This window comes from Notolabrus celidotus, chromosome 15 (assembly GCF_009762535.1).
Source record: "Notolabrus celidotus isolate fNotCel1 chromosome 15, fNotCel1.pri, whole genome shotgun sequence".
NCBI lineage: Eukaryota > Metazoa > Chordata > Actinopteri > Labriformes > Labridae > Notolabrus > Notolabrus celidotus.
Window position 1 is genome coordinate 20,132,210 of NC_048286.1, and position 22,932 is coordinate 20,155,141.

General features: G+C 37.4%; 2 protein-coding genes across 2 annotated transcripts; one reads left to right on the forward strand and one right to left on the reverse strand.

The window, feature by feature from the left end:
- Positions 1-2,110: 2,110 nt before the first annotated feature.
- Positions 2,111-10,467, reverse strand: sugp1 (SURP and G patch domain containing 1). Its single transcript, XM_034703647.1, has 14 exons — positions 10,342-10,467; positions 9,677-9,845; positions 9,416-9,525; positions 8,821-9,069; positions 8,561-8,684; positions 8,369-8,469; positions 7,347-7,470; positions 6,992-7,263; positions 6,565-6,671; positions 6,179-6,356; positions 5,198-5,304; positions 4,499-4,644; positions 2,779-2,908; positions 2,111-2,654 (listed from the first exon to the last, which is right to left on the reverse strand). Exons 1-14 carry the CDS (start codon positions 10,358-10,360, stop codon positions 2,628-2,630), a joined length of 1,863 nt encoding a protein of 620 aa, XP_034559538.1. The 5' UTR covers positions 10,361-10,467; the 3' UTR covers positions 2,111-2,627.
- A 1,394-nt stretch (positions 10,468-11,861) lies between these two features.
- On the forward strand, positions 11,862-20,841 carry LOC117827092 (E3 ubiquitin-protein ligase RNF126-like). The gene is made up of 9 exons (XM_034703560.1): positions 11,862-12,034; positions 14,550-14,608; positions 14,687-14,753; positions 14,841-15,079; positions 15,809-15,877; positions 16,485-16,554; positions 16,912-17,005; positions 17,445-17,560; positions 19,770-20,841. The coding sequence occupies exons 1-9, from the start codon at positions 11,960-11,962 to the stop codon at positions 19,920-19,922; spliced, it is 942 nt and encodes a 313-aa protein (XP_034559451.1). The 5' UTR covers positions 11,862-11,959; the 3' UTR covers positions 19,923-20,841.
- The last annotated feature ends 2,091 nt before the right edge of the window (positions 20,842-22,932 follow it).

Consider the following 22,932-nt stretch of genomic DNA (forward strand, 5'->3'; position numbering starts at 1 on the left):
CAATAGCAAACAAGTCCATCAGCAGCAACACTGGCACCTTCTCTGTTGTAATTTTTAATGCCTGAAACCGCCCTGGGGGGGTAGGTGTCAGACCATGATGATGGACATCTTGCTTCAGAAACAGCCTTTATTGGACTGTTTTCATGGAAAATAATCACATTGCCTGATAAAGTTGACTGTTGAACACAACAGGATGAGGCTTTTGTTGAAAACACTACTTTTGCATGTATAGGACAAGAGATAAGAGATATCACTTTGTCCACAAGGGGGCGCCAGAATCGATACGAAACAAAAGTTCCTCACAGCACCTTTAAGTACATTTTTTGAGTATCTGTACTTGAGTATTATTTTTTGGGGATACTTGTTACTTTTACTCCACTATATTCAGAAGACAATTACTATACTTTTTACTCCACTACATTTCTATCAGTGCTCTAATTTACTTTTGATTTTAAATCTGATCCCTAAGACAGTAAAATGTGTTTGTGTAGTTCTGTTTGTCTCAGTGGTTTAGTCGTACCTGTACATCGTGTGTCTCCACGGTTGAACATGGAGCAAACACAGAACAAATTTCACTCGGATCAGGCAGTTCATTTAGAGGTGGTAATGATGGCTATAATTCTGCACATGAGCACCCATGGTCATATATTCAGGCCGTTAGAGGTTTTTTAAATGAAGGCTGATACGTATCGTTTGAAATGTTCTCCCTGTTTCCCACTCTGCACAAATATACACAAATGTACTGTCCAACCTGAGAAAGCGTGTTGAGCTACGTTACATTTGTTTCATTCCAGATGAACATTTCAAACTAAGTTGTCTGTTCTTGGAGTAACTTAGTTTCTGTTTTTATTCCATGGTATAGTTTTTCTAGAGGTTTCAAGTAATGGCTTCTAAATAAACATGATGTAACAGAATGTACTCATGCTTTGTGAAAATACAAAGTTTTGAGATATTTTAAAAAGTACTTTGAATACTTAAGTATTTTTACAAGCAAGTACTTCAGGACTTTAACTCGAGTAATAATTTGACAGAGCAACTTTCACTTGTATTGGAGTAATATTTGACCAAGTGGATCTATAGTTTGACTTAAGTAATGAAGCTGTGTACTTGTCCACCACTCATGATACACACCAGATCAATGTAACCCTGAATGAAGATGCATAATTGTACACACTAGTTATACAGTTGTGCTCATAAGCTTATACACCCTGGCAGAATTTGTGATTTTTTGGGCCATTTTTCAGAAAATATGAATGATAAGAGAAACACTTTTTTTTCACCCATGGTTAGTGGTTGGGGGAAGCCATTTATTGTCAAACAACTGTGTTTACTCATTTTATATCATAATGACAACAGAAATTACCCAAGAAATCATAAATTCTGCCAGGGTATGTCAACTTATGAGCACAACTGTATATGACAGTTACAGTCAATGATCTATATATTTTGCAGCTTCTCAAAAACTTTCATTTCATTATCACCAACCTACTTTTTACTACAGTATACTGGCCCTGATCCCAACTATTACATTGTGAGGATTTGCTGCTGTACTTTGTTCAAACATCATATTCATCACACCCAGAAAAGAATCTGACAAAGTAAGCAATTCAAATTGCATAGCATGCTGGAACTTGCAGCGTCTTTCTGGTGTTTTATAGACTTAACAATTAATGTATAATGTGAATAACAGCAATTCTAAACTGTACATGCAATTCACTATGGCCGACCACCCAAAGACTTGGTGTTTCTCCTGCTGAGGCTTAAGTTGCCTCTGACTGATGCTGTGGCCAACACCAGAGCAGCTCTTGCTTAGCTGGGATTTCAGAGTTATAATTATCCTGTGTAAGCCCCCTGGGGAATGGCAAACTGAAGGTCTGATTTCACTGATCTGTCACCCTGTTCGACACTGGCCAGCCAACTCCAGTGACTGACTAACTGTGGACCAAAAGTGATCCTTATAGTAGGTTTCAACATGGTTGGATGAATAACTGGACTTTTCCCACAGGTACATCATAAACAAGGTGACTTTATCTTAGCTTCTTATTTCCACTTAAAAGTGGATAAACAGAGGAATACAGAAGTATTAACACATATTTGGGACAACTCCACATTTCTGTAGGATACATTTTTATTGTGAACACTGCAGCATATAGTGAAAAGAAGAAAACTGTATTGCACCCTGGAAATTATACAATGAAAGTTATAAACAAGATTATGTTACAAAACAGAATTGTGTTTATTATTTGAAAATGCAAGGTGAAGAGGCTCTAAAGGGACTGAAGATGAAACAAACAAAAGAGTGAGATCATTTTTGGGAGTCAGGCAATTTGAAGTGTACATTTTATAAGTAGTCACAGTTATTCCATTTAAAAAAGTGAAATGCAAAAAAAGGTGATCAAATATTTAGGGAAGCTTTTTAGACTTGTTTCAAACCAAATTTAACATCAAATGTAACGGAGAATCTAACAGTCTTTCAAGTTATCTCCACACCACACTTTTTTATTCACATTTTAAAACGTATTTTGTGCAGCAGTGTCTATTTGACAACAGAGCAGAGCTGTGGCCGGTGCAGAAGTAGCTTTTAAGTTATGATAAAAAAATTGTATAAACCAAAACAATCCTCCACATCAGTAATATGGTCTTCGTGGGTTATTCTGTGGAAATAAAGATAAAACATTAGATCAAATTATTCTTACTGAACAGCATACAACCATGTTGAGTAATATTTAACACAAGATTACTGCCAGAAGCATTCAAATAAGATGAAAGAGAAGTTACCAGGGGGTTTGGCCTGAAGCGGTACGCAAGCATCATCCTTTTTCTGTACGCATCATATTCATCGTCACTTTTTGTGAGCATAGCAGGACGGTCGACTCCAAATCCAGCTCCATCTACTGCAGTGGTTCCCCTACAGTGGGACAGAAAGAGAAACTCAGACTGAATGTTCCCTTTTTGTACTCGCTGTGTGTAAAGTACAGAGCAAACAAATACTGCTTACCATGTTGTCTAGGTGGATAGAGAATACCAATTTAAGTACAAAACCTTCTACACAATGGAGATTTTGTTATGTCACAGTAGAAAAGCAAAGGTGAGAATAATCAAGTCTGAAGTTTCCCTTCCATAAAATGTCAAAATGTGTGCTGTGTTAAAGAACTAATGAATGCATGAATAGCCGACAGTGACTTTCAGAAGTTGCACAGATAGACATGTAAGATAGGAAATGATATCCATTCAGGGAGTCCAAACAAAGAGATTTCAAAGCTGACACAATACTCAGTTTCTCTTGGCTTTTCCATTATTTTTTAGAACTGGACTTTTTTTTTTTTAAACTTTTATTTGTCTTTGAGGTTAAAAAGAGAATGCCTAAGGATATTATACCATATATATATTTATATTCAAATGTTCAGAGAAGCTTCTCTAGAGAAACTATCTACTTTTTCTGTCATAAAAAGGCATAGGGCTGGTCATAAATATTTACATTTAGCAAAGGAAGGAAAAACTTTATGTAATATCATAAGAAGAGATATCTAAATCACCATGACATTCATATTAATGAAGAAAAGGATAACTAAGATCTAAGTGTAGTACATTTTGTGTTGTTACCCTTTCCAAATAAATAAATATATTAGGGGTGCAACAGTACAAGTAACACACGGTACGGTCGGTACCTCTGTGTTTGGGCCACGGTACGGTATGTACCTCTGTATGTGTTTTGTGCATAAAGAGAACTTTTTATACTGATCTTTTTTTTCTTTTTTTAGGGTTTGTGTTTGAGCCAAATAATTTGGCTTTGCGTGCTTCGTCATAGAGGTTGGGAATTACGTTGCTGAAATGTGTATGGCAGGGCACAACAGAACGTGGATTGAGCGTTTTCATTAAGTGGCGAAACCCCACATCTTCTGAATGGACAGCTGTTGTTTCGCTGGTGGTACCTTTTCAAGTCGCTCCACCGTCCTGTGTTCAGGAAGTGTAACATCAGGATGCCTACACTGGAGATGCTTGATCATATATTGATTGTGTTTCCTTTAAGTATGGGACAAGTGTCAAGCAGCGTTTGCAGACAGTAAAATTTCTGTCAACAGTTTTCACTCCCTCCTTGTTGTATTTAACGGTGAGACCAGAGTTAATCCACACCGGAGATTTGAATGAAGACAATGCTTCTTCAAACTGTTGTCTCTTATATCCTCTTCTAGTGCTGGATATGCTTATTTTTCCCCGCTTCTGCGTGTGACGTGATCCCTGCACTCCGTGTACTGTTGCATCCCTAATATATATATATAAACACAATCTATAATAATTTTAATGGCTTTAATTTGCATTAACACCTGAAATATTACACAGTGAATTAATGCCTAAAGAGGAACAAATGTGATGCCACTGAGACAGGGTAAATAAAACAGATATATTTTGACCTTATAATTGCACAAAATAAAGAAAGTGCATTTTATTATGACTATGGCTCAGAGAAAACTATGACTCAGTAAAGAAGAATGCTCACTTGTTGACAGGAGTCGTGATGCCCTGTCCTTCACTGCCCAGACCTTCGCCTTCCTTCCAGCCCATCTTCGTGAGCATTCGGAAACCGAGATTTTCCACTGTCAACTTAAACTCTTTGTACTCTGAGTAGTCCGGGTCCCGGCCCTCCTGCAAGCCAAGAAGACCAAAAGTTGTACATTCATGCTTATTCACTGATATGTCAAGTAACATGCTGTTAGGCGAATCTAAAGCAACTTCCCACTTTCCGTTTACTTCCAATATATAGAAAAAATGCTTTCCTCTCTTTATAACATGCTGCTTTCTATCAATTGAAGGGGACCATATGTGAGGTTTTTAAATAACAGAATTTCTGTTGTAAGACATTTCCAACTGACCTTGTAGCACTTACATAGTGTATGACCTTCCTGTGTAAAGTGGACCACTAATAACTGACACAATTTAAGTCACAGAAAAATGTGAACACAATGGGAACCTGAGATTAACTTTTCTATGTCCACCTCCATAAAGAAAATGTATGTAAAATACCTATTGGCACGTTTGGTACCTGACAAAAACAGACTCTAACTGTACCTAATTTCATCAATCACAGAAGTCATCTTCATTCACCTCTAAAACTGGGGTCAACGAATAAAGACAATCCCAGTGGTAGTGCCACGATAAGTCATTCCCTATCAGGCCACAGAAAATAAAAGAAACTAACCTTGAGTGCTTTAAAGGTCTCCATGAACTTTTCCAGCTCCTCTGGAGGAAGAAAATCTCCAATAAAGTGTTTCCCTTTCCCCATTTCTGTCAGGGATTCAGCCCACTCTGAAAAAGAACAAGTAGACAGTGTAGTGACAGTTGATCTCTGCTTCTTGATGATAATAATAATAATAATAATAAAAAGTGCTTTACAGTGGGCAATAAAAACAAGTAGAAGTGCAAAGCAAAATGGAGCGATAAAAAAATAAAATGAAATAAAAACTAAGAAGCATGCAAGCTTATTAAACAGACCCTTAAAAACAGAGTTAAAATTAAATAAAATCACACAATAAAAGGTTTTCTATAAAAATGTGTCAGGAGTACCGACATAAAACAAGGGACTGATTTTGCAAGTCTGATCTCCTCCGGCAGGCTGTTCCAGAGTGTAGGAGCCCTGACTGAAAACCCCCTGTCCCCTTTGGTTTTCAGTCGGGTCCTTGGAACAGTTAACAGAGCACTGCCTGAGGATCTCAGACTGTGACCAGGTTTGTAGGGGGATAAAAGCTCAGAGATATATAGAGGGGCAAGTCCATGTAGTGCTTTAAAAGTCAGTAAAAGAATCTTAAAATCAATCCTAAAATCAACAGGCAGCCAGTGTAGATGAGCTAAAATAGGGGTGATGTGGGCACATTTTTTAGTTCCTGTTAAAAGACGAGCTGCTGCATTTTGAACTAATTGGAGACGGTGGATTGATTTCTGACAAAGACATGAGTACAAGGAATTACAATAATCAAGACGGGAGGATATAAAAGCATGAATGAGTTTCTTTAGATCTTTAGCTGACATTAAGGACTTGACTTTAGATATATTTCTGAGCTGATAAAAACAAGACTGGACAACTTTTTTCACTTTTTTGATGGCGACTTATTTCAAGTATCCACAACTGGTATTGTTGCACAGGCAAGAACTTTTTTTTTTAATCAGTGATGGTCATCCTTACCTCGTGTCTTCTCCATTTCCATTTTACGGAGACGATGCTCCCAGGTGCCCGCCTGCTGGTCCACCTCTTCATCGCTGTCGTATTCATGTTGGTGATCCCTTATAGCCTTTTCCCACATCAACTGCATCTCTGCCATCGCTCGCTTGTGTTTTATGATAATATCATACATCTCTTGCATCTAGAGAGTGTGTGGGAAATGGTTACACACACAAAGTCAGGAATACTCAAGCAGAGATGGTAGATCACAGGGCATAGTAGTCTGGAATTATTGGTATGATCATGAAAGTGAGTTTTGATTATTCTATAACACAGATTAAATAGATCAATCTCCATATTCATGTTTTAGCTTTCACTACCTTGCATCTTCAGTTGATTTGTTTTCTTACCTCCTGCTGCTCCTTGATTTGTTTCTTTTGGTCTTCAGATAATTCTGTCACACCCACCAGTCCAAGAGGCTTCCCTTTTTTATATCCCAGACTTTGAAGATCGTTGGCTGAAACAGACACCAGCACAAAATAATGTACTCAACAAATACAGAAAGAATAGTATCAACCAAAAGCAAATGACAATGTGATTCACAGACCAGGGGTTATATAAAAAACAATACTTTAAGGACAGGTATTATCTTCTTTCACAGAACCACAGATCTTCTATGACTCTTCCCAAAATACACATTAGTGTGAACAGTTTCAAAAATATACTTAAACTGCATTCTACAAGGCTTAAGCAGAGATTATGTTCATATCAAATTCTACCATTAAAAAAAAACAAAGTGCCAATGTGCATGTATATTCAGTATGTGAGTTCATTTACCAGAGAGAGCGGGTGCATTAGGGTCTGGAACCTCCGGAGGGACAATGATAGGAGGAATTGGTAGCTCCACCTTATCATCCTCGGCCCCCCATCTACTCTTTCTTTTCCGTTTGACAGGTGGAGTTTCTGTCTCTTGATTCTTGGGAAAAGAGGCAGGTTGTGTCCTAAACTCTGCTGCTGGAGGCGAGGAGGACTCTGAGGCTTCACCACGGTACTCCTGTACTTTTTCTTTGTAGTAGCGGTGGACTGGGCTTTGGTGGTCATATAAAAAGCTGAAACAGACAGTTGATGTTTTGTGTGGGGTGGAACTACAGAATTAGGAAAACAAAGTTATGTTCTGTTTACAGTGACTGACCTGCAGGCAGGGTTGTCTCGGTTCTGCTCAGCAGCGATGGCTTCCACCTCGGGACCACCCTCTGACACAAACCTAGCCAGCTTCTCGGCCATCCGCAGGGTTTCCGCGTCCACTGAGGGGGAGACTTTAAGCAGCCTATCAGTACTGGGACTCAATTCACACTCAACTACTGTACCGTATTGAACTGGCCCTCACACACCACCAGTCTAGAGCCAATAGGGGATAAAAAGAGGAAGGAGGAGCAAGGGGGATATGGGTGGTGAATGGGGAACTGTATGTATGTGAGGCTTTTATACTGTAACACACAAAGCCCAGAGAGTGTCAGTCCACTACAGAATACAGTACACCTTTACTGAGAGACCTTCATTAAAACCTTCATATGTAAACACTTTTTGTACATGAGATCTTCGAAGCTAAGATAAAGTTATTTACGCCCATTTAAAAACACATCTGAATACCTCCGTCAATATCAATGAGTGTGCTACAAATGTAACTGCAGTTTAATACAAAAAAATCTGCAGTCAAGTAAAAGGTTGAATGTGTCCTTTGCCCCTGTGATTTATGTTTAGGGCAACATTGGTGATGGCATATTTATTCTAGTTTGTGACATCATGCTCTACTATTGAGATATTTATAAGCTGAACAGATTACTCTTGTCTACCTGGAAAGTCCAACATGTGATGTTAGCAGTATACATTAGCATACAATATATCCTAGTGCATCTTACTGGTCAGGTGAAGTCCAAATTTGCAACTTCAATAATGCATGACACAATCTAATGTATCTGTGAGGAAGATCTCTGAAGTGGTCGTGAATGTATACACAGACATTTAAGAATAATGCAATCCATGTCCAGTCACCACAGTGTGACATTAAAATGTTGGGCAACTATAAAAGAAACTGAAAAGGCTAAAATGACCAACTCTTCTTCCTTTTAGTAAATACATGTTAGTATAATTGAGAGGAATGTGAGATAAAGAAAACAGGAGCAAATGACAGAGTGTGAAGAAGGGAAATCTTACCATTATCCGATGTACTCTCCGGTCTTGGCAAATCCTTCCTCAAGACTGCAACTCTGTTTTTGAAGTAAAGATACTCCAAGCTGCTCTTATCGTATAAAAATCTAAACGGAAAGGAAAAGGATACATCTAGTGCGTTTTAAATTACAGTCTGAATGATTCATCTGCATGGTCCATACTGTCCCTCAAACTTACGAGAAAACAGGATTGTCCTTGTAGTCCTCCCTGGCCTTTCTCTCCAGCTCTGGTCCTCCCTCCGCCACAAAAGAGGCCATCTTGTCGATGATAAGTTTGGTGTCTGTGTCCTCTGGGGGAGAGACTTTAAGCAGGCTATGAGTACATTTACTCTAAGGAAACTTATGACAAAATGTCAGTCACACGGCAGAGGACGAACTGACATATCCAAGCGATGGAGCTGTCTAGATACATACTGTAAAACACAGGCCTTGAATTACCTTTCATTTCCAAGAATCTGATGTAATCTGCATCTTCCTCTTCATCTTCATCTTCTGGAGAAGAAAACACACTCGGCCTCTGGCTGAGAACAGGATTCTTCTTTGACTGTGAGTAGCTTTTGTACTGACTAAGCATGCTACTGACTCCGAGGCCAGGCCTCTTGCCAACAAGAATACTTTTTTTTTGCTGTGGGTTCCCTCCTGGTGATGGAGCTAAGGCTGCAGAAGATTTGGTATCAGTGGTTGAACCTTGTAAGACAAAAGAATATCCAACTTTAGCCTTCAAGTAAATGTATTTATTATTTCAGTTTATATGGTTAGTGTTCTTCCACCTTATTAGTGTTAATGTTTCCTATTCTGATAAGTTGCATTGGGTCAGGAGGCCAGAAAATAGCTCTAACACAAACTGCACAGCTGCTAAGGATGTACAGCAAAAAACCTGAAGATTTTTTTCTCCTAATTATCTTTATCCCTTTAACTTGAGCCAAAATTACAAGGTTTAAATGTTTCACCATACAACTGAACTCAACCCTGATATAGTACATGTGATGAAGACATGAAAAAAGACAGTAAACATACAGATTATGGTACTTACCATTTTCAGATTTAACCTTCTGCATCTTCATGAACTGCTGCAAGAAGCTTCCGTCATTTACAAACTTGTTTGAAGAGGCTCCTTGAAAACTGGCAATACTTTGAGAAATACTGTGAACAGAATTCATATTAGAATTTAACTTTAACATACACTAATGTAACATTTCAGGTCATTTTTATGGGAAAGAATTATGCACATCAATAGTGCAAAAATCACCAGAAATCACTGTATTGAAAAAACAAACCCTTTTTTTTGTTTTACCTTGGAGGCAGAGGTTTGTTTGTGGTTCGCACATTCATCTTTGCTTGCTCAGCCATCTTTTCCTCTATCTCCTTCTTCTTCTGAGCTATCAGCCTCTCTTGACGGAGAATATTCATGTTCATTTTGTTTTTCTGGGGCTGAACAGGCCTGGACTTCCATCCTCCTCGCCCTGAGAAAGAGAAAGGAAAGTTACAAACTAAACCACAATAATCATAAATCATACATCCGCAGAGCTGGTACTCCACAAAGTGACATTTTCTGGTATGCACTACACAAGCTTACTCAAAGCTTGTTTAGAGTTCAGTTATATTAGGCAGATAATAATTGCACAATTATAATATTCAATTCTGCACACAAGCAAACAAAAAGCTCGCCTCATTTTCCACATCTAGTCCTAACATATGTTGATTGATATATCTGACAGTCTTGTGAATATAAAGGTTGTTATTACAGATATATAAAGTGAATACAAAGTAAACAATCTGATATGATAATGAACTAAATGGAAGTTTAGCACATCCAACAACGAGCTAATGTAACGTACTGGTTATGCTAGCAAGAAAGATGTCGCACGGCTACATGAGCTAGCTAGTTAACATGAAGAACTCGGGACATGCTAAATGATTAGCGCAAACATCTCATTCATATTCACAATTTACATTTACCCAAGTCACTTGAGTCCATGGTGGTTGCAGGAGGACAAATATATTTGAAGTCAAAGCCAACACACTAATAAGGCCTTTCTGTGCTACTATAGCAGCTCACTCAGAGGTAGTTTAGTCTGCTAACACAAACAAGAGCAACACATCCGGTTGTAGTTTTTACAAAATAAAAGCACTCTCTCGGCATGTCTACTGAACTCCAGATACTAACAAAAACACAGTTAGTTCTGCATAAAATCTAAATAATAACAAGGATGTAAGATATGTACAAAATTACAGTGTAAGTAATGCAACAATCTTAAGAAATCAACCCCATGATGTAACATTAACTTGAGTGACCCAGCACTTGGTACTTTGGTAATTATTGTGGTGATGACAAGTTAATTGTCCATGATGATAATGGAAGGTCTTAAATTGTTTGGTTGCTTCATTGTAGATGTTCCTTATTTTACTATTTAAAAAAAAAAGAATTAAAGATATTTACTTTTGTGCATTGCCTTTACACTGCTTGGCAGTACCTGCATCCAAATGGACTTGAAGCGCTTTTACTCACGTTACTCTTACTGATCTTGTTTCCTCTTGTCTAGATCTTTCCTTGTGTTGTTCTTGTTCTCGTATGTATGTCACTTTGGATAAAAGCGTCTGCTAAATGACATTGTAACATTGTAACATTACACAGTAAGTAGTCCCTGAAACAACTCATTGACACCCAGTTTTAACTTGATTAAATTCAAGATTCAAGATTCATGATTCAAGATTCAAGATTCAATAAAGCTTTATTGCCAAGTAATTAATTTTTGATATTAGAACACTATTTGGGTGGAGGCTTCAAATAAGCTCTCTGAGTTTTCTACCTCTTCCTGCACAGTATATTATTTATCTTTGCTCTTTTTTTGTGTGTATTTTTTTAATTGTGCAAATAAATAAACAGAAACAGAAACCCCTGTACTACATATATTCCAAATAATTATGCCACTTGTATGGTCAAATGGATCAAGCATTTATGTCCAGCAACAAGCTTCTCTTTTTGATAGAAGTAATTCTGTCATTTCTAAACCATTAGTGTTGTGGTGCAGAGTGCATACCTAGAGACATTTTTATTTTTTCTGCACCCATCCCATAAAGTATAAGGCTTTGATCTTACATTATTCTGCATGACTGAATTCAATAATCATATTATTTTAGTCTGTACATATTAGTCATGCCTTTGTGTTGTTCTTTGTATTTATAGCTGATGTTATTGTTATTATTATTATATTTTTAAATTTGTATTATATTTTTATTTTTATTATATTTTTATTTTTATTTGTATGCCTTATGTACAAAGAGAGCACAGTTTAATAAAGTCAAATTCCTTGTGTGTTCAAGCATACCTGGCCAATAAAGCTGATTCTGATTCTGATTCCGAATTTAAAGTTAGATGTTATACTTTATCGCTTTTATTTTGAAGTAAATCACCGGAAGCCGCCCTCTTGGTAAGTTTTCAGCAGCTGTCATGGTAACGTTCTCGTTGGCATTCGTGTGTTTCCGCTCCAACCCGAGCTCCCCTTCGTTATAGTCGAGTTGTGTTGTCCCTCGTCGCTTCCCGTCCGTCCCATTCGAACTGCTCTTCTGCTTAGAAATGGCTGAAGCTCCCCCACGGCCCTGCCGGTTTTTTTGTCACCGGTGTTCCGCAGAGATTAGTCCACGCTTACCGGTAAGTACTCAAGAGCCTCCTCTGTGTACGTGAGGGAGGATAAATTATATTCAGGCTTGTGTAGATTTGTCGTTTGTGTTTATGTTGCGGACACGCAGTCACGTCGTCTCGCTGCTGCTGTTCAGCTACGCTAGTTAGCTTCCCCCAAACAACTGGCCAATGTGACAGCAATACACTGGCTTTGAAATCCCGTTTTAACCTTGTGTTAGAAGAAACAGTAGATTTTACTATGATTATATTCAATGGCAGCTGGGTAGAGCCTGCCTTGTCATTTCTGACACGCCTGGCAGTAGTGGCGCAAGAAAGAAAGCTCGGTGTCACTTTTTTCCACTAGTATCACGCCTCTGTCTGTCTGGGGGCTTTAACTGGTTTAACATTTGATTTAATGATTTACAGACCCTCGTTTTTATGTATGATTTGTTTTCCACAATACTCACTGTTTTGCTGCTGTACTTATACCCAGTGGTGGACAGTAGCAGAGTAAATGTACTTGAGTACTGTATTTAGTACATTTTTTGAGTATCTGTACTTTACTTGAGTATTATTTTTGGGGATACTTATTACTTTTACTCCACTACATCCAGAAGACAATTATTGTACTTTTGACTCCACTACATTTCTATCAATGCTCTAGTTACTCACTACTTTTGTTTTGAAGTCAGCTCATGAATTTCCTTCTATTTTCTGAAATCTGATCCCTAAGACAGTAAAATGTGTTTGTGTAGCTCTGTTTGTCTCAGTGGTTTAGACATACCTTTGAAATATTCTCCCTGTTTCCCACTCTGCCCACATATACAAAAATTTCACAGTCCAACCTGAGAAAGCGTGTTGAGCTATGTTACATTTGTTTCATTCCAGATGAACATTTCAAACTAAGTTGTCTGTGCTTGGAGTAACTTAGTTTCTGTTTTTATTCCATGGTATAGTTTTAGAGATTTCAAGTAATGGTTTCTAAATAAACATAATTCAACAGAATGTACACCTATGTATTCTTGACTGCATTTATATATTGTGAAAATACAGTGTTTTGAGATTTTTAAAAAAGTACTTAGAATACTTAAGCATTTTTTAAAAGCAAGTACTCCAGTACTTTAACTCAAGTAATAATTTGACAGAACTTTCACTTGTATAGGAGTAACATTAGCAAGGAGGATCTATACTTGCACTTAAGTAATGAAGCTGTGTACTTTGTGCACCACTGTTTAAATACTGTAGGGAGAAGTAAAACTTATGCAGTATCACTTCTGTCCAAAGCCAATCTTAGTAATCAAAATTGCTGCTGTGGCAAACAGCCCGCTTGCCTGCCACAGCAGTGTGTTTTCAAGCCATGCAGGAGAAGCTTCTTGACTGTTACGGTAACCCTTTCTTTATTGTCCCCCGTCAGCTATTTTACCTTTGTGACACCGTACTCCCAGGAGGATATATTCACTGATTTGAAGTGTTCAATATTTGTTGTTTGTACATGGAGACTGCAGTCAGTTCTCTTAATGAACTTTGTGCTATAATAATGTTAATAATAATAATAATAATAACAATAACAATAATGATTTGCCATTGCTGCACCTGCTCTCTGGATCTCTCTCCCTCTACACATCTACAACTCTGACTTCAATCATTCAAAACCACCTCAAGACCTACCTGTTCAAAAAAGCACACAACACATGACCTCTACCCCCGCCCCACCTCTTTCCTTGTTCTGTTTTATTTACCTGTTTTATTTTTACTTTTATTTTATGTAAAGCAACTTTGAGTATTAAGAAAAGTGCTATATAAATCCTATGAATTATTATTTATTATTATTAGTGGACTTTGTGAATAGCAATTTTCAAAACAGTTTTAAAGTGCTTTACAATGAAGAAAATAAGAATTATGTATCAAGCCATTTCTACAATTGAATTCATCACATTTGTATAACTGATTATTGACTCATGGTAGATCTCTTATTATAGCCTATTACTATTCCACAGCAGCCTGTACAACAACCCCACAGCCGAATCAGCTTCTTCCTGACAGTCTAAAGTTAATAACCCTTATATATATATATATATATATATATATATATATATATATATATATATATATATATATATATATATATATATATATATATATTATAAGGTTAACCTATATTCTGTACACTGTGCAATAACCCTGCCACTTTAACATCCTGTATATAATACCTTCATTCCCAGTGCTTTTGTACATAACTGTAACTATTCTGCGTTTCTGTATCTACTTATTATTAATCTGAATTATATTATTTCATTCGTATTTATATCTTATTTTATTCCTTCTTTCTATTAATATTTTGACTTTTTCATACTGTGTATTAGAGCATTCTGTAACAACTGAATTTCCCCCGGATCAATAAAGTATTTCTGATTCTGATTCATTCAAGATTCAAAGCCATTGAATTACTGTATTGGGTTAAGTTATGTGTGCCTAGCAGACAGTCATCTGTGTGTTTGGTTTTAGGTGTTCGCATACTAAATAATCACTGTACATTTAATTACAGGACTACACTTGTCCACGCTGTGAATCTGGTTTCATTGAAGAACTCCCTGAAGAAAGGAGGTACAGTGTGTGCCAAATGTGATTCATCGATGTTTACTGAAATGGTTTGAGTCTTAGCTTTTCATTGTGTTTCTGCAGTACTGAAAATGGATCTGCATCAACATCCACCTCATCCACCGGTGATCAGAACCGCCCAGTCTTTGAGGTCAGTGTGACTTCATATATCAGCTGGTACAAGAAAACATGCATCTACTTCTGTCATGCTGACGTTATCCTTGTCTTTCTCTACCAGAACATGGATCACCAGCACTTATTTACATTCCCCTCTGGGTACGGTCCCTTTGCGCTTGGGATTTTTGATGAAAACTTTGACCTTCGAACACGGCTACCCACAGAGGACAACAGAGAGACAGAAAACAGGAGAGAAAGGGAAATGGCATCACGGCAACGATACAGTGCACGGCAACCCCGGGGTCGACACATTCCTCGACGACAGGGTACGCGCCATGAAGGAGTGCCCACGTTAGAGGGGTGAGACTTTTTCAGCCTTGCTATGTGTGTATGAGAGGTTAATGTGGGGCACAGAGAAGAAAAAGGGATACAAAAAAACAACTCATTTTGTTTAAGTAATGTGTTTCCTAGCATTTAATCTACTTCCTTAATATTAATGTTTCAGAGTGTAATGATGTTTTAAGTAATGTGTTACTCATTTTGCTTAGTGCTTGTTTTGACAATTATACATCATCAGAATCTGGTGAAACAGATAAGCAAGTGGAGTGGTAGTAATAATAGTGAAAATAATAAAAATAATTATACTAATAAATAACTACAAATACAAAAAATAAAAATAATATAAAATAAATAAAAATACATACATAAATAATATTAAGAATGCTAATCATATCAAAAAATAATATTAATAATAATTAACAACATCCAGGCTCAAATCAACTGCCATCAGATTCATCAATCACAAGTAATAAGAACATGAGTAAAATACAATAAATAAAAAAAATTATGAGATAATAATCAGTATGGAAAATAACACTTTTGTTTTTTTTAAACATGACATTTCTCACCTCTAAAGTGTATGAATAAAATAACATTTTCAAATGAAGATAAGTATTGTTTTATTTTTGTGACAGTAGTAGTATTAATAGGTACAAACATTTGGCATTAATACAGTTTACATGAGAAAACAAGATTCATTTCTCAGTTTCATCTAACAGTTTTTTCATGTGCTTTTTCTTACATCTGTAGAATTATCCAGCAGCTAGTAAATGGGATTATAGCGCCTACAGCCATGCCAAATATTGGGATGGGTCCATGGTAAGTAAAACAACCTGCAATCCTTTTTTGTTAACTTGTTTCACATCAGTGAGTCTCTGCTGTTGTCTGCTGTGTTAAAGGTACAGTGTGTAGTATTAGATGTCATTTAGCAGATAAGACTTGGTAGGAATGAAGTGTAATTTTCACAAGTGTTTAAATTAGTGAATAATCCCCTGAATATACAAATTGTTTGTTTTTCTGACTTAGAATGACCCCTGTAAATCTCAGTACTCAGTTCCCTTCCACCGATGTGAGGCCCTTCATCTTCTACCGTACCACAGAACAAACTAACTAGTAACATACGGGGTTTTTTTATGTTTAGTGAGAGGCTGCACAAAATGCACCGGTTGGGAGACAAAGAGGAGAGTGGTTGTTGTGGGGAAAATAATTTGAATTGATAGACATTTTTGATGGTAAAAACGTAACAAATGGAGAATCATATTTATCATGCATCACTGGAATTTCTTGTCCTCAAAGGCCAACGTGGCTTCACGGACAGAAGGGATGAACAGGGGAGCGTTTCAATCTAGAATCTGCCTGCACTAGATGTTAAGTACTCTTATTTCTATGCACTGTACCTTTGACTCTTGTTGTTCTTGTCTTTCAGGGGAATGCTGCATTCCAACCCAATGGATTACGCCTGGGGTGCCAATGGTCTTGATGCTATTATAACACAGGTATTGAGAGTGTAGTTCCTTCATGACACTGGATCTCGTAAAATGTAGGTGGCTACAGTGTCCCTTTTTTCTATAGAGCTACAGGAATGGTGCTGTCAGTGTTATCAAAATAATGACTCAAGATTTATGGAGATTATGTTTTGATTAATTTTAGTTTTGAAAAATTAAGACACAAGGATCAGAAGTCACAGAAAGGGTTTCTACATGTCATAGAAATGTTGATCCTAAAAAAACTTCACTTTTTCCCATAAAGCAGTTTCGAGCTGTCCAGAATTAATCCATCTAAAAGTTTTCATTCATGAGAAAAGAATTCTGGGGGATCATTTTTGTTATGATTCTCTTTTTTTTAATTTGTAGTTATTGAACCAATTTGAAAACACGGGTCCCCCTCCAGCCGACAGGGAAAGGATAAAAAGTTTACCAACCATATCCATAACTGAGGAACATGTGGGTAAGTCAATGTCTCATTCTCAGTCTCTTGGTTACAGTCTCTCGCTTGTTGACTCTTACATCATTCTGGATAAAAAACAACTCTTTGCTTTCTTTGAAAGATCTGGCATAACTAAACGATGATCAATAACCTCCTAGAATAGACTTCAAATCAAATTCTGTAACATTTTTTTTAAACAATAACCAGCCTCTCAGGAAGTTGTCTTTTCCATTTTTCTGTCAGTAAGAAGTTTCATGTTATAACAGACTTATGGAGGATAATTACCTTTAACCATTTTTCTTGTCACTGGTAGTGAAGTGCTTGAATTTACCCGCACACTGCTCAACACTGTCTCAGCTGAAACAAACAGAATCTGTGGGATCACAATTTTCCATGCAGCTGACACTTGTGACCGTGGGTGTCGCACACTCACACAGTATGTGGTTTTCTGTTTGAACAGGTGCTGGTTTGGAGTGTCCTGTGTGCAAAGAAGACTACAGCGTTGAGGAGAGTGTTAGACAACTTCCATGCAATCATTTATTTCACAATGACTGTATAGTACCGTGGCTGGAACAGGTATGTATTTGTGTATATATGAAGAGTGTCCCAAACAGATCTGCAAGATTGATATCAGATATTAAACAATTAAATCACTTAAACCGACTATGTTAACTTGAGTAAATGCATAGCTTATGGGTCACATTACACAAAAATAATTTATTTTATCACATTGTGGTTTGATAAACACTCACCAATTGCAAGTGAAACTCCATTTAAAGGACATTCAATTTAGTCATCACAAGATTCTTCAGATTGAGACTTTAAATATCATTTTACAAGGCATGTTGTTCATACAATAACATCAGTAGTCAAGTTTCTTTTAGATCTCGTCAAACTCAAACAGGGTCATAGCAAATGAAATGTTTGCACTAACCAGTCTTAGTTGTTTGAGTTCCTGGTTGTGATTCCATTCAGTCATGTCATTTATTGATCCTGACTCTCAGACAATGAAGACTCAGGAGACTCTGATGGGCTACGTTGAAATAGTTCACGAAGAGCAGTCAGTTCTCTCAGGTCACCCTTCCATCGTGTTGTTTATCCCCCTGAGATAGCGCTAAGGTTAGGGGCAGATGCTTTCCCATATATGGTTACTCTCTGGGTGCACAATTTACGTATCTTCGCCTACAATGGATAATTTTATGTGCCAGTACCCAAATGTTGGAGACATACTTTGTCTGCAACACCAGTAGGGTTGCACAGGGAGGGAACATTTCCGGTAAATTTCCATGGGAAGTTAAGCTGGGGAATTTTGGAAATATTCCAAATTGGAAACTTTTCATGGGAATTATGGGAATTTATGGGATTGATGGGAATTTATGGGAATTATTGGGAATTGAAGGTAATTTAATGGAAAGGTATCATATCCAAGTACAAATATTTGTTTTGTTATAAACAGACATTCATCCAAAATAATACAAGTAAAACAGAATTATTTGTAAGTAGAACTTTATCAAGTGTTAGATATTTTATTGAACAATCAATTGTTTCATTGAAGAATTGAATTACAGTAAATACTTGGTAAGGTTACTCTGCTCTCTGACCCTAAGCTTGACCTAACAGGCCTCAGTGTAATGTTACACTGGGAGACCATCTGATGGAGGTGTCTGTGCGCACAGATATCTGTGATACAGATCAACATTTAAACCACAATTAGTAGGTGTCCGTTACTCTCTACAATGTGAATAAGTGAACTGTGAAATGAAAAAATACCAGCAGTTTTGTGAACTGTATGGATATTAATGACGTTTCAGTGACCGAAAAGATAAGCAACATTTACTTTGTGTTATCAAAACTGATGTTTGATCAAACTTTGCTGAAGGGAAAAGTTGTCCAAACCCACCAAGACTTGAAAGCAACTCTTGTGATGGCTCAGATGTTTTGCCTTCATTCAGCTCCTTATTGAGTTTAAGTTAAGCTCTTTTATTCATTGAAGGGGAGATCGTTTTGTCATCGTTAGCTCTAATCATTATGTCATACATTCTTAATTGTAAAGATGTGATACCATGTTACCAGGACTGTTTCACATTAGACTAAGAAAAGATTGTTGATTTGAGAGTTATTATTTCTGTGAATGCCCTTGAACCACCTTCAACTGCAATCAAATCCACTCTTGTTGCCAATTTTCTGTTGGGTTTTTATAAAAATTAGCTACCAAGTACCAGAACATCCCCATTTTATTTAACCTACTAAACTCCTGTTGTTTTTCTCTAATAGGGCAAACATATAGATACCCTGTTATACACATGGTACTCTGTGAATAAGAAAACATTGATCATTATCTGAAGTCCATTTGGTGAACTGTTGTTGGGTAATATAATGAACAAGGAAAGGGAGAGGATGGTGGATGGGAAAGGCCTTGTGTTGAAATAGTAGCAATTCTGATACTTGGATTTATCAAGGATAGGAGAGAGACAATGTGTTGCAAAAACAGCTACTGAGTACACATTACCAAACAGCAGGAAAACTGGGAACTGTAGATTACAACTAATATGCACACTTCAATATTTGTTCATGTATTTCATATCCCGACATATTGCATTATTGAACCATTATTGCACATCATCCCCCCATATCAAGCATGACCTACACCACCACCAACTACCACAACACAACCAAAAAGTCATTGTTAGTTATCCATGTTGAATCTGTTTGTTCATCAGTCATGTCAACACAAATCAATACTTGAACTTTTTCCACAAATCTCTTCTCTTCATATTCCCTGCAGCACGATACGTGTCCTGTGTGCAGGAAGAGTCTTAGTGGACAGAACACAGCTACAGACCCGCCGGGGTTATCAGGAATGAACTTTTCCCCATCCTCTTCATCCTCTTCCTCCCCCAGCTCACCTAGCAATGAGAATGCTGCCAGCAACTCGTAGAATTTACTACCACGGCCACCTCACATCAGAGAAACCTCGCAACACGAGTGAAACAGGCAACAGCTGCTCCTCTCCACAGCTGAGACCAGGACAGCTATCTGTCTCAATTGAAGGGACGATATGGAGGTGAACTCTGAAATTGTTGCAGACTGTAAGTTATTCATTCTTCCCCCTGTGCTGAACGAATGCTGGGTCATGTTCCTGCTGCTATAGTGGCCAGGATATTGAGGAGGTGGACTGGGCAGTGTTGAAGAAGGCTAATCAAGGGGGGATCATGCTAAAACTGGAGCAGAGTTTGAGCGTGAATACCTTTGTTTTGATGGAGAAGTGTCTTCACAAAAAGGAAGAACGCATTTTATAATAATTAAGAGGAAGAAAAAAAAAAGCTCTTTGAAAAAAACAAACATTTCCTGTAGTGATGCAGAGTACATAGGTGTGTAGATAGAGAATTCATTCTGAACCGTCAGCCGCTGTACAGCCAATGGATCAAACTAAAACTTTGCAGAAAGGGAACTGAGTGTAGGTTTTTATTTATTTGCACCTTTGTTTTTTATTTTGCACAACATTCTGCCTGATATTGAGAATGTGAATTTGGGGAAACTACTGAACAAAAAAAGGGAGATTTGCATTGAATGAGTCTTTTAGGACTTATTTGTTTTTAAGAGATTCTCTTTTTTATTAGACCTTGATCCAGTGTACTTGGTGTATCTTGAAACATCCACACAGCTCAAACCCCACTTATTTATTGATCACCTGCCGAAGATAGAAAATGAGAACTGTAAAAGGAAAAACAACACATAAATATGGCATGGGATCATCTTACCTCTATGGAAATGACCAAATGTGTTTCATACAACAAGTGTTTATTATTTTATTTACTGATTTTTCGTACAGTCACAATAAAGTGCTCAAAAACACATCTTAAGCTTTCTGTTAATGACTTTGCATTCCCAAAACATGTACATAGTCTTTTGATTTCCATCAATAAAAGGTAGCGATCCAAAACTAGTGATGGATTAAAAAAAGCACACTTAATAAGGAAACAGTCGATGTTGTGGAATTAGAAAGTTTGTAGTTCTTGGAAATAGAAGTAAACAGATGTGGATATAACATACCAGCCCAGGATCAGCCACATTGTAATAACGTCATCTCTGATCTAGACACTTGTATCTGGGATAATTCAAAATAATAGTCACAAGTCAACCTTGTGTTTGCTACTGTGCCGCTTGTGTTCTCACAAGGATTTTTAAGGATTCATCCACCCTTGGAAGTTTTTGAATTTAATAATTTCAAGACAGTGAATCAAAGTAAAGCACATGCATATGTCTCAAAGTTAACTAAACTGAGAACTAATAGAAAATAAAAACATGTTCACATAATTCCTCCCAGTAAACAGACCGGCATAAACTATTAAGACACACCCTTTAATTTAAACATATATTCATAAACAATAAAGATTGTTTTTCCAGTGCTGTCAGTTTGAGGCTATCAGAATGCCATTAAAGTCTGAAATGAATGCATTTTTTTTTAAATTTCATGCTATTTAGTCTATTTCAACACCATTGTTTGTCCTATAAGTCCTGCTTCTACTTTGATGGATTGTAATAACACCACACAACTTTTGAATGCCACATTTCACCTAAAAATAACACCCACACAGCTCAGTTGACAAGTCAAAAGTAAAATGTACTTTGGGTTGAATGGAATTACTGAACTATGAGGGCTGTTTTCGATGCTACATACTACCTACGTATGTAGCATGCAGTAGGTACTGCATACTTCATACTGGGTTTGAAAGTAGTATGTAGTATGACTGTTCTGTTGGATCTGTTTTGCAGTATGCTGGGTCTTGCGTCGCCGGATTTCTGGTTTAGGAAAGCGGAAGAAAACTACGGCCAAGCTGATAGCGAAACTGCTTCTTTAGCATCACTTATGATTTAAAAAGCTAAGAAGTGGTTTATATGGGATTTAATAATTTTCACAGCACCTAAAAACTAAGTTCCCCTCATCAAAAAAGAAAACGTGGAAAGTTAACGCTGTGCATTGTGGGAAGTATTACATTAGGGAGACTGGTCTGATGCATACCGAGAAATTTTCCTGAATCAGTACAACGTCCTGGGAGTTTTGGCATACTGCAGATTTTGCTCTTGTTCCCACACTGTATACAACATACTAAATTTTGGCCAAATCAGTACGTACTGCTAGTATAATAGGTGGTTTCGAAAAACAGCCTTAGCGTTCGAGTTACCATCTATGAACCAAGCATACAGGTGCAGCTACTCAGACTGATGTCAGAGGGCAACCACATCCCAAAAGCTGGCAGAGCACTGTTTTGGAATGTGCAAATTGTCACAGACCAGTGGATGAAATTAAATTCAAAAAGTTAACTTCAGTGCTTGCTAAATAGATGCCAACTGACTGCTGTCTGGCCAGCTTTGTGGAAGACTCCCAACTAAAGGACATCTTCAGATTGGCAATTTGAGTAACCAGTTATATGCCTTGCTGTTACAGGGAACAATACTTTCACACATACAAGATGGACGAAACAACCAAACTGGAACTCCTGAAAAGTGTAAATGCTGTAGCTTTCACTGGGGATCACTGTACGTTTGTGAGTCATCAAAATCATCTCAGAATAACTTCAAACCTTATTGACACTAAGTACACAGTTTGTGGGGTGCTGGTGGCCTAGCGGTCTAAGCGCCCCACATATAGAGGCTATAGTCCTCGTTGCAGGGGTTGCCGGTTCGATTCCCGGCTGGTCGACCATTTCCTGCATGTCTTCCCCCGCTCTCTGCTCCCCACATTTCCTGTCTCTCTTCACTATCCTATCAAATAAAGGCAAAAAGGCCAAAAAAATATAACTTAAGTACACAGTTTGTACATGCACTTTTTTGTAGTGGTATCCTTTAGAAATAGACCTTTCCAAGAATAAGCACCTTGAAGCACACTGAAGATGTCTTCTACCTCTAATTTACATTATGAAGAAAGATAAACCTAAGACAGAGAA

Excerpts from the sequence above, each read along its gene's own strand:
- LOC117827092 (XM_034703560.1), top strand. The coding sequence starts at position 11,960 with ATGGCTGAAGCTCCCCCACGGCCCTGCCGGTTTTTTTGTCACCGGTGT. Across the intron at positions 15,878-16,484 it reads AATATTGGGATGGGTCCATG|GGGAATGCTGCATTCCAACC; the intron begins GTAAGTAAAACA and ends CTTGTCTTTCAG. Across the intron at positions 17,006-17,444 it reads CATAACTGAGGAACATGTGG|GTGCTGGTTTGGAGTGTCCT; the intron begins GTAAGTCAATGT and ends CTGTTTGAACAG.
- sugp1 (XM_034703647.1), bottom strand. Across the intron at positions 9,070-9,415 it reads GAAGGTTAAATCTGAAAATG|GTTCAACCACTGATACCAAA; the intron begins GTAAGTACCATA and ends TTGTCTTACAAG. Across the intron at positions 7,471-8,368 it reads GGAGAGTACATCGGATAATG|TCTCCCCCTCAGTGGACGCG; the intron begins GTAAGATTTCCC and ends GGCTGCTTAAAG.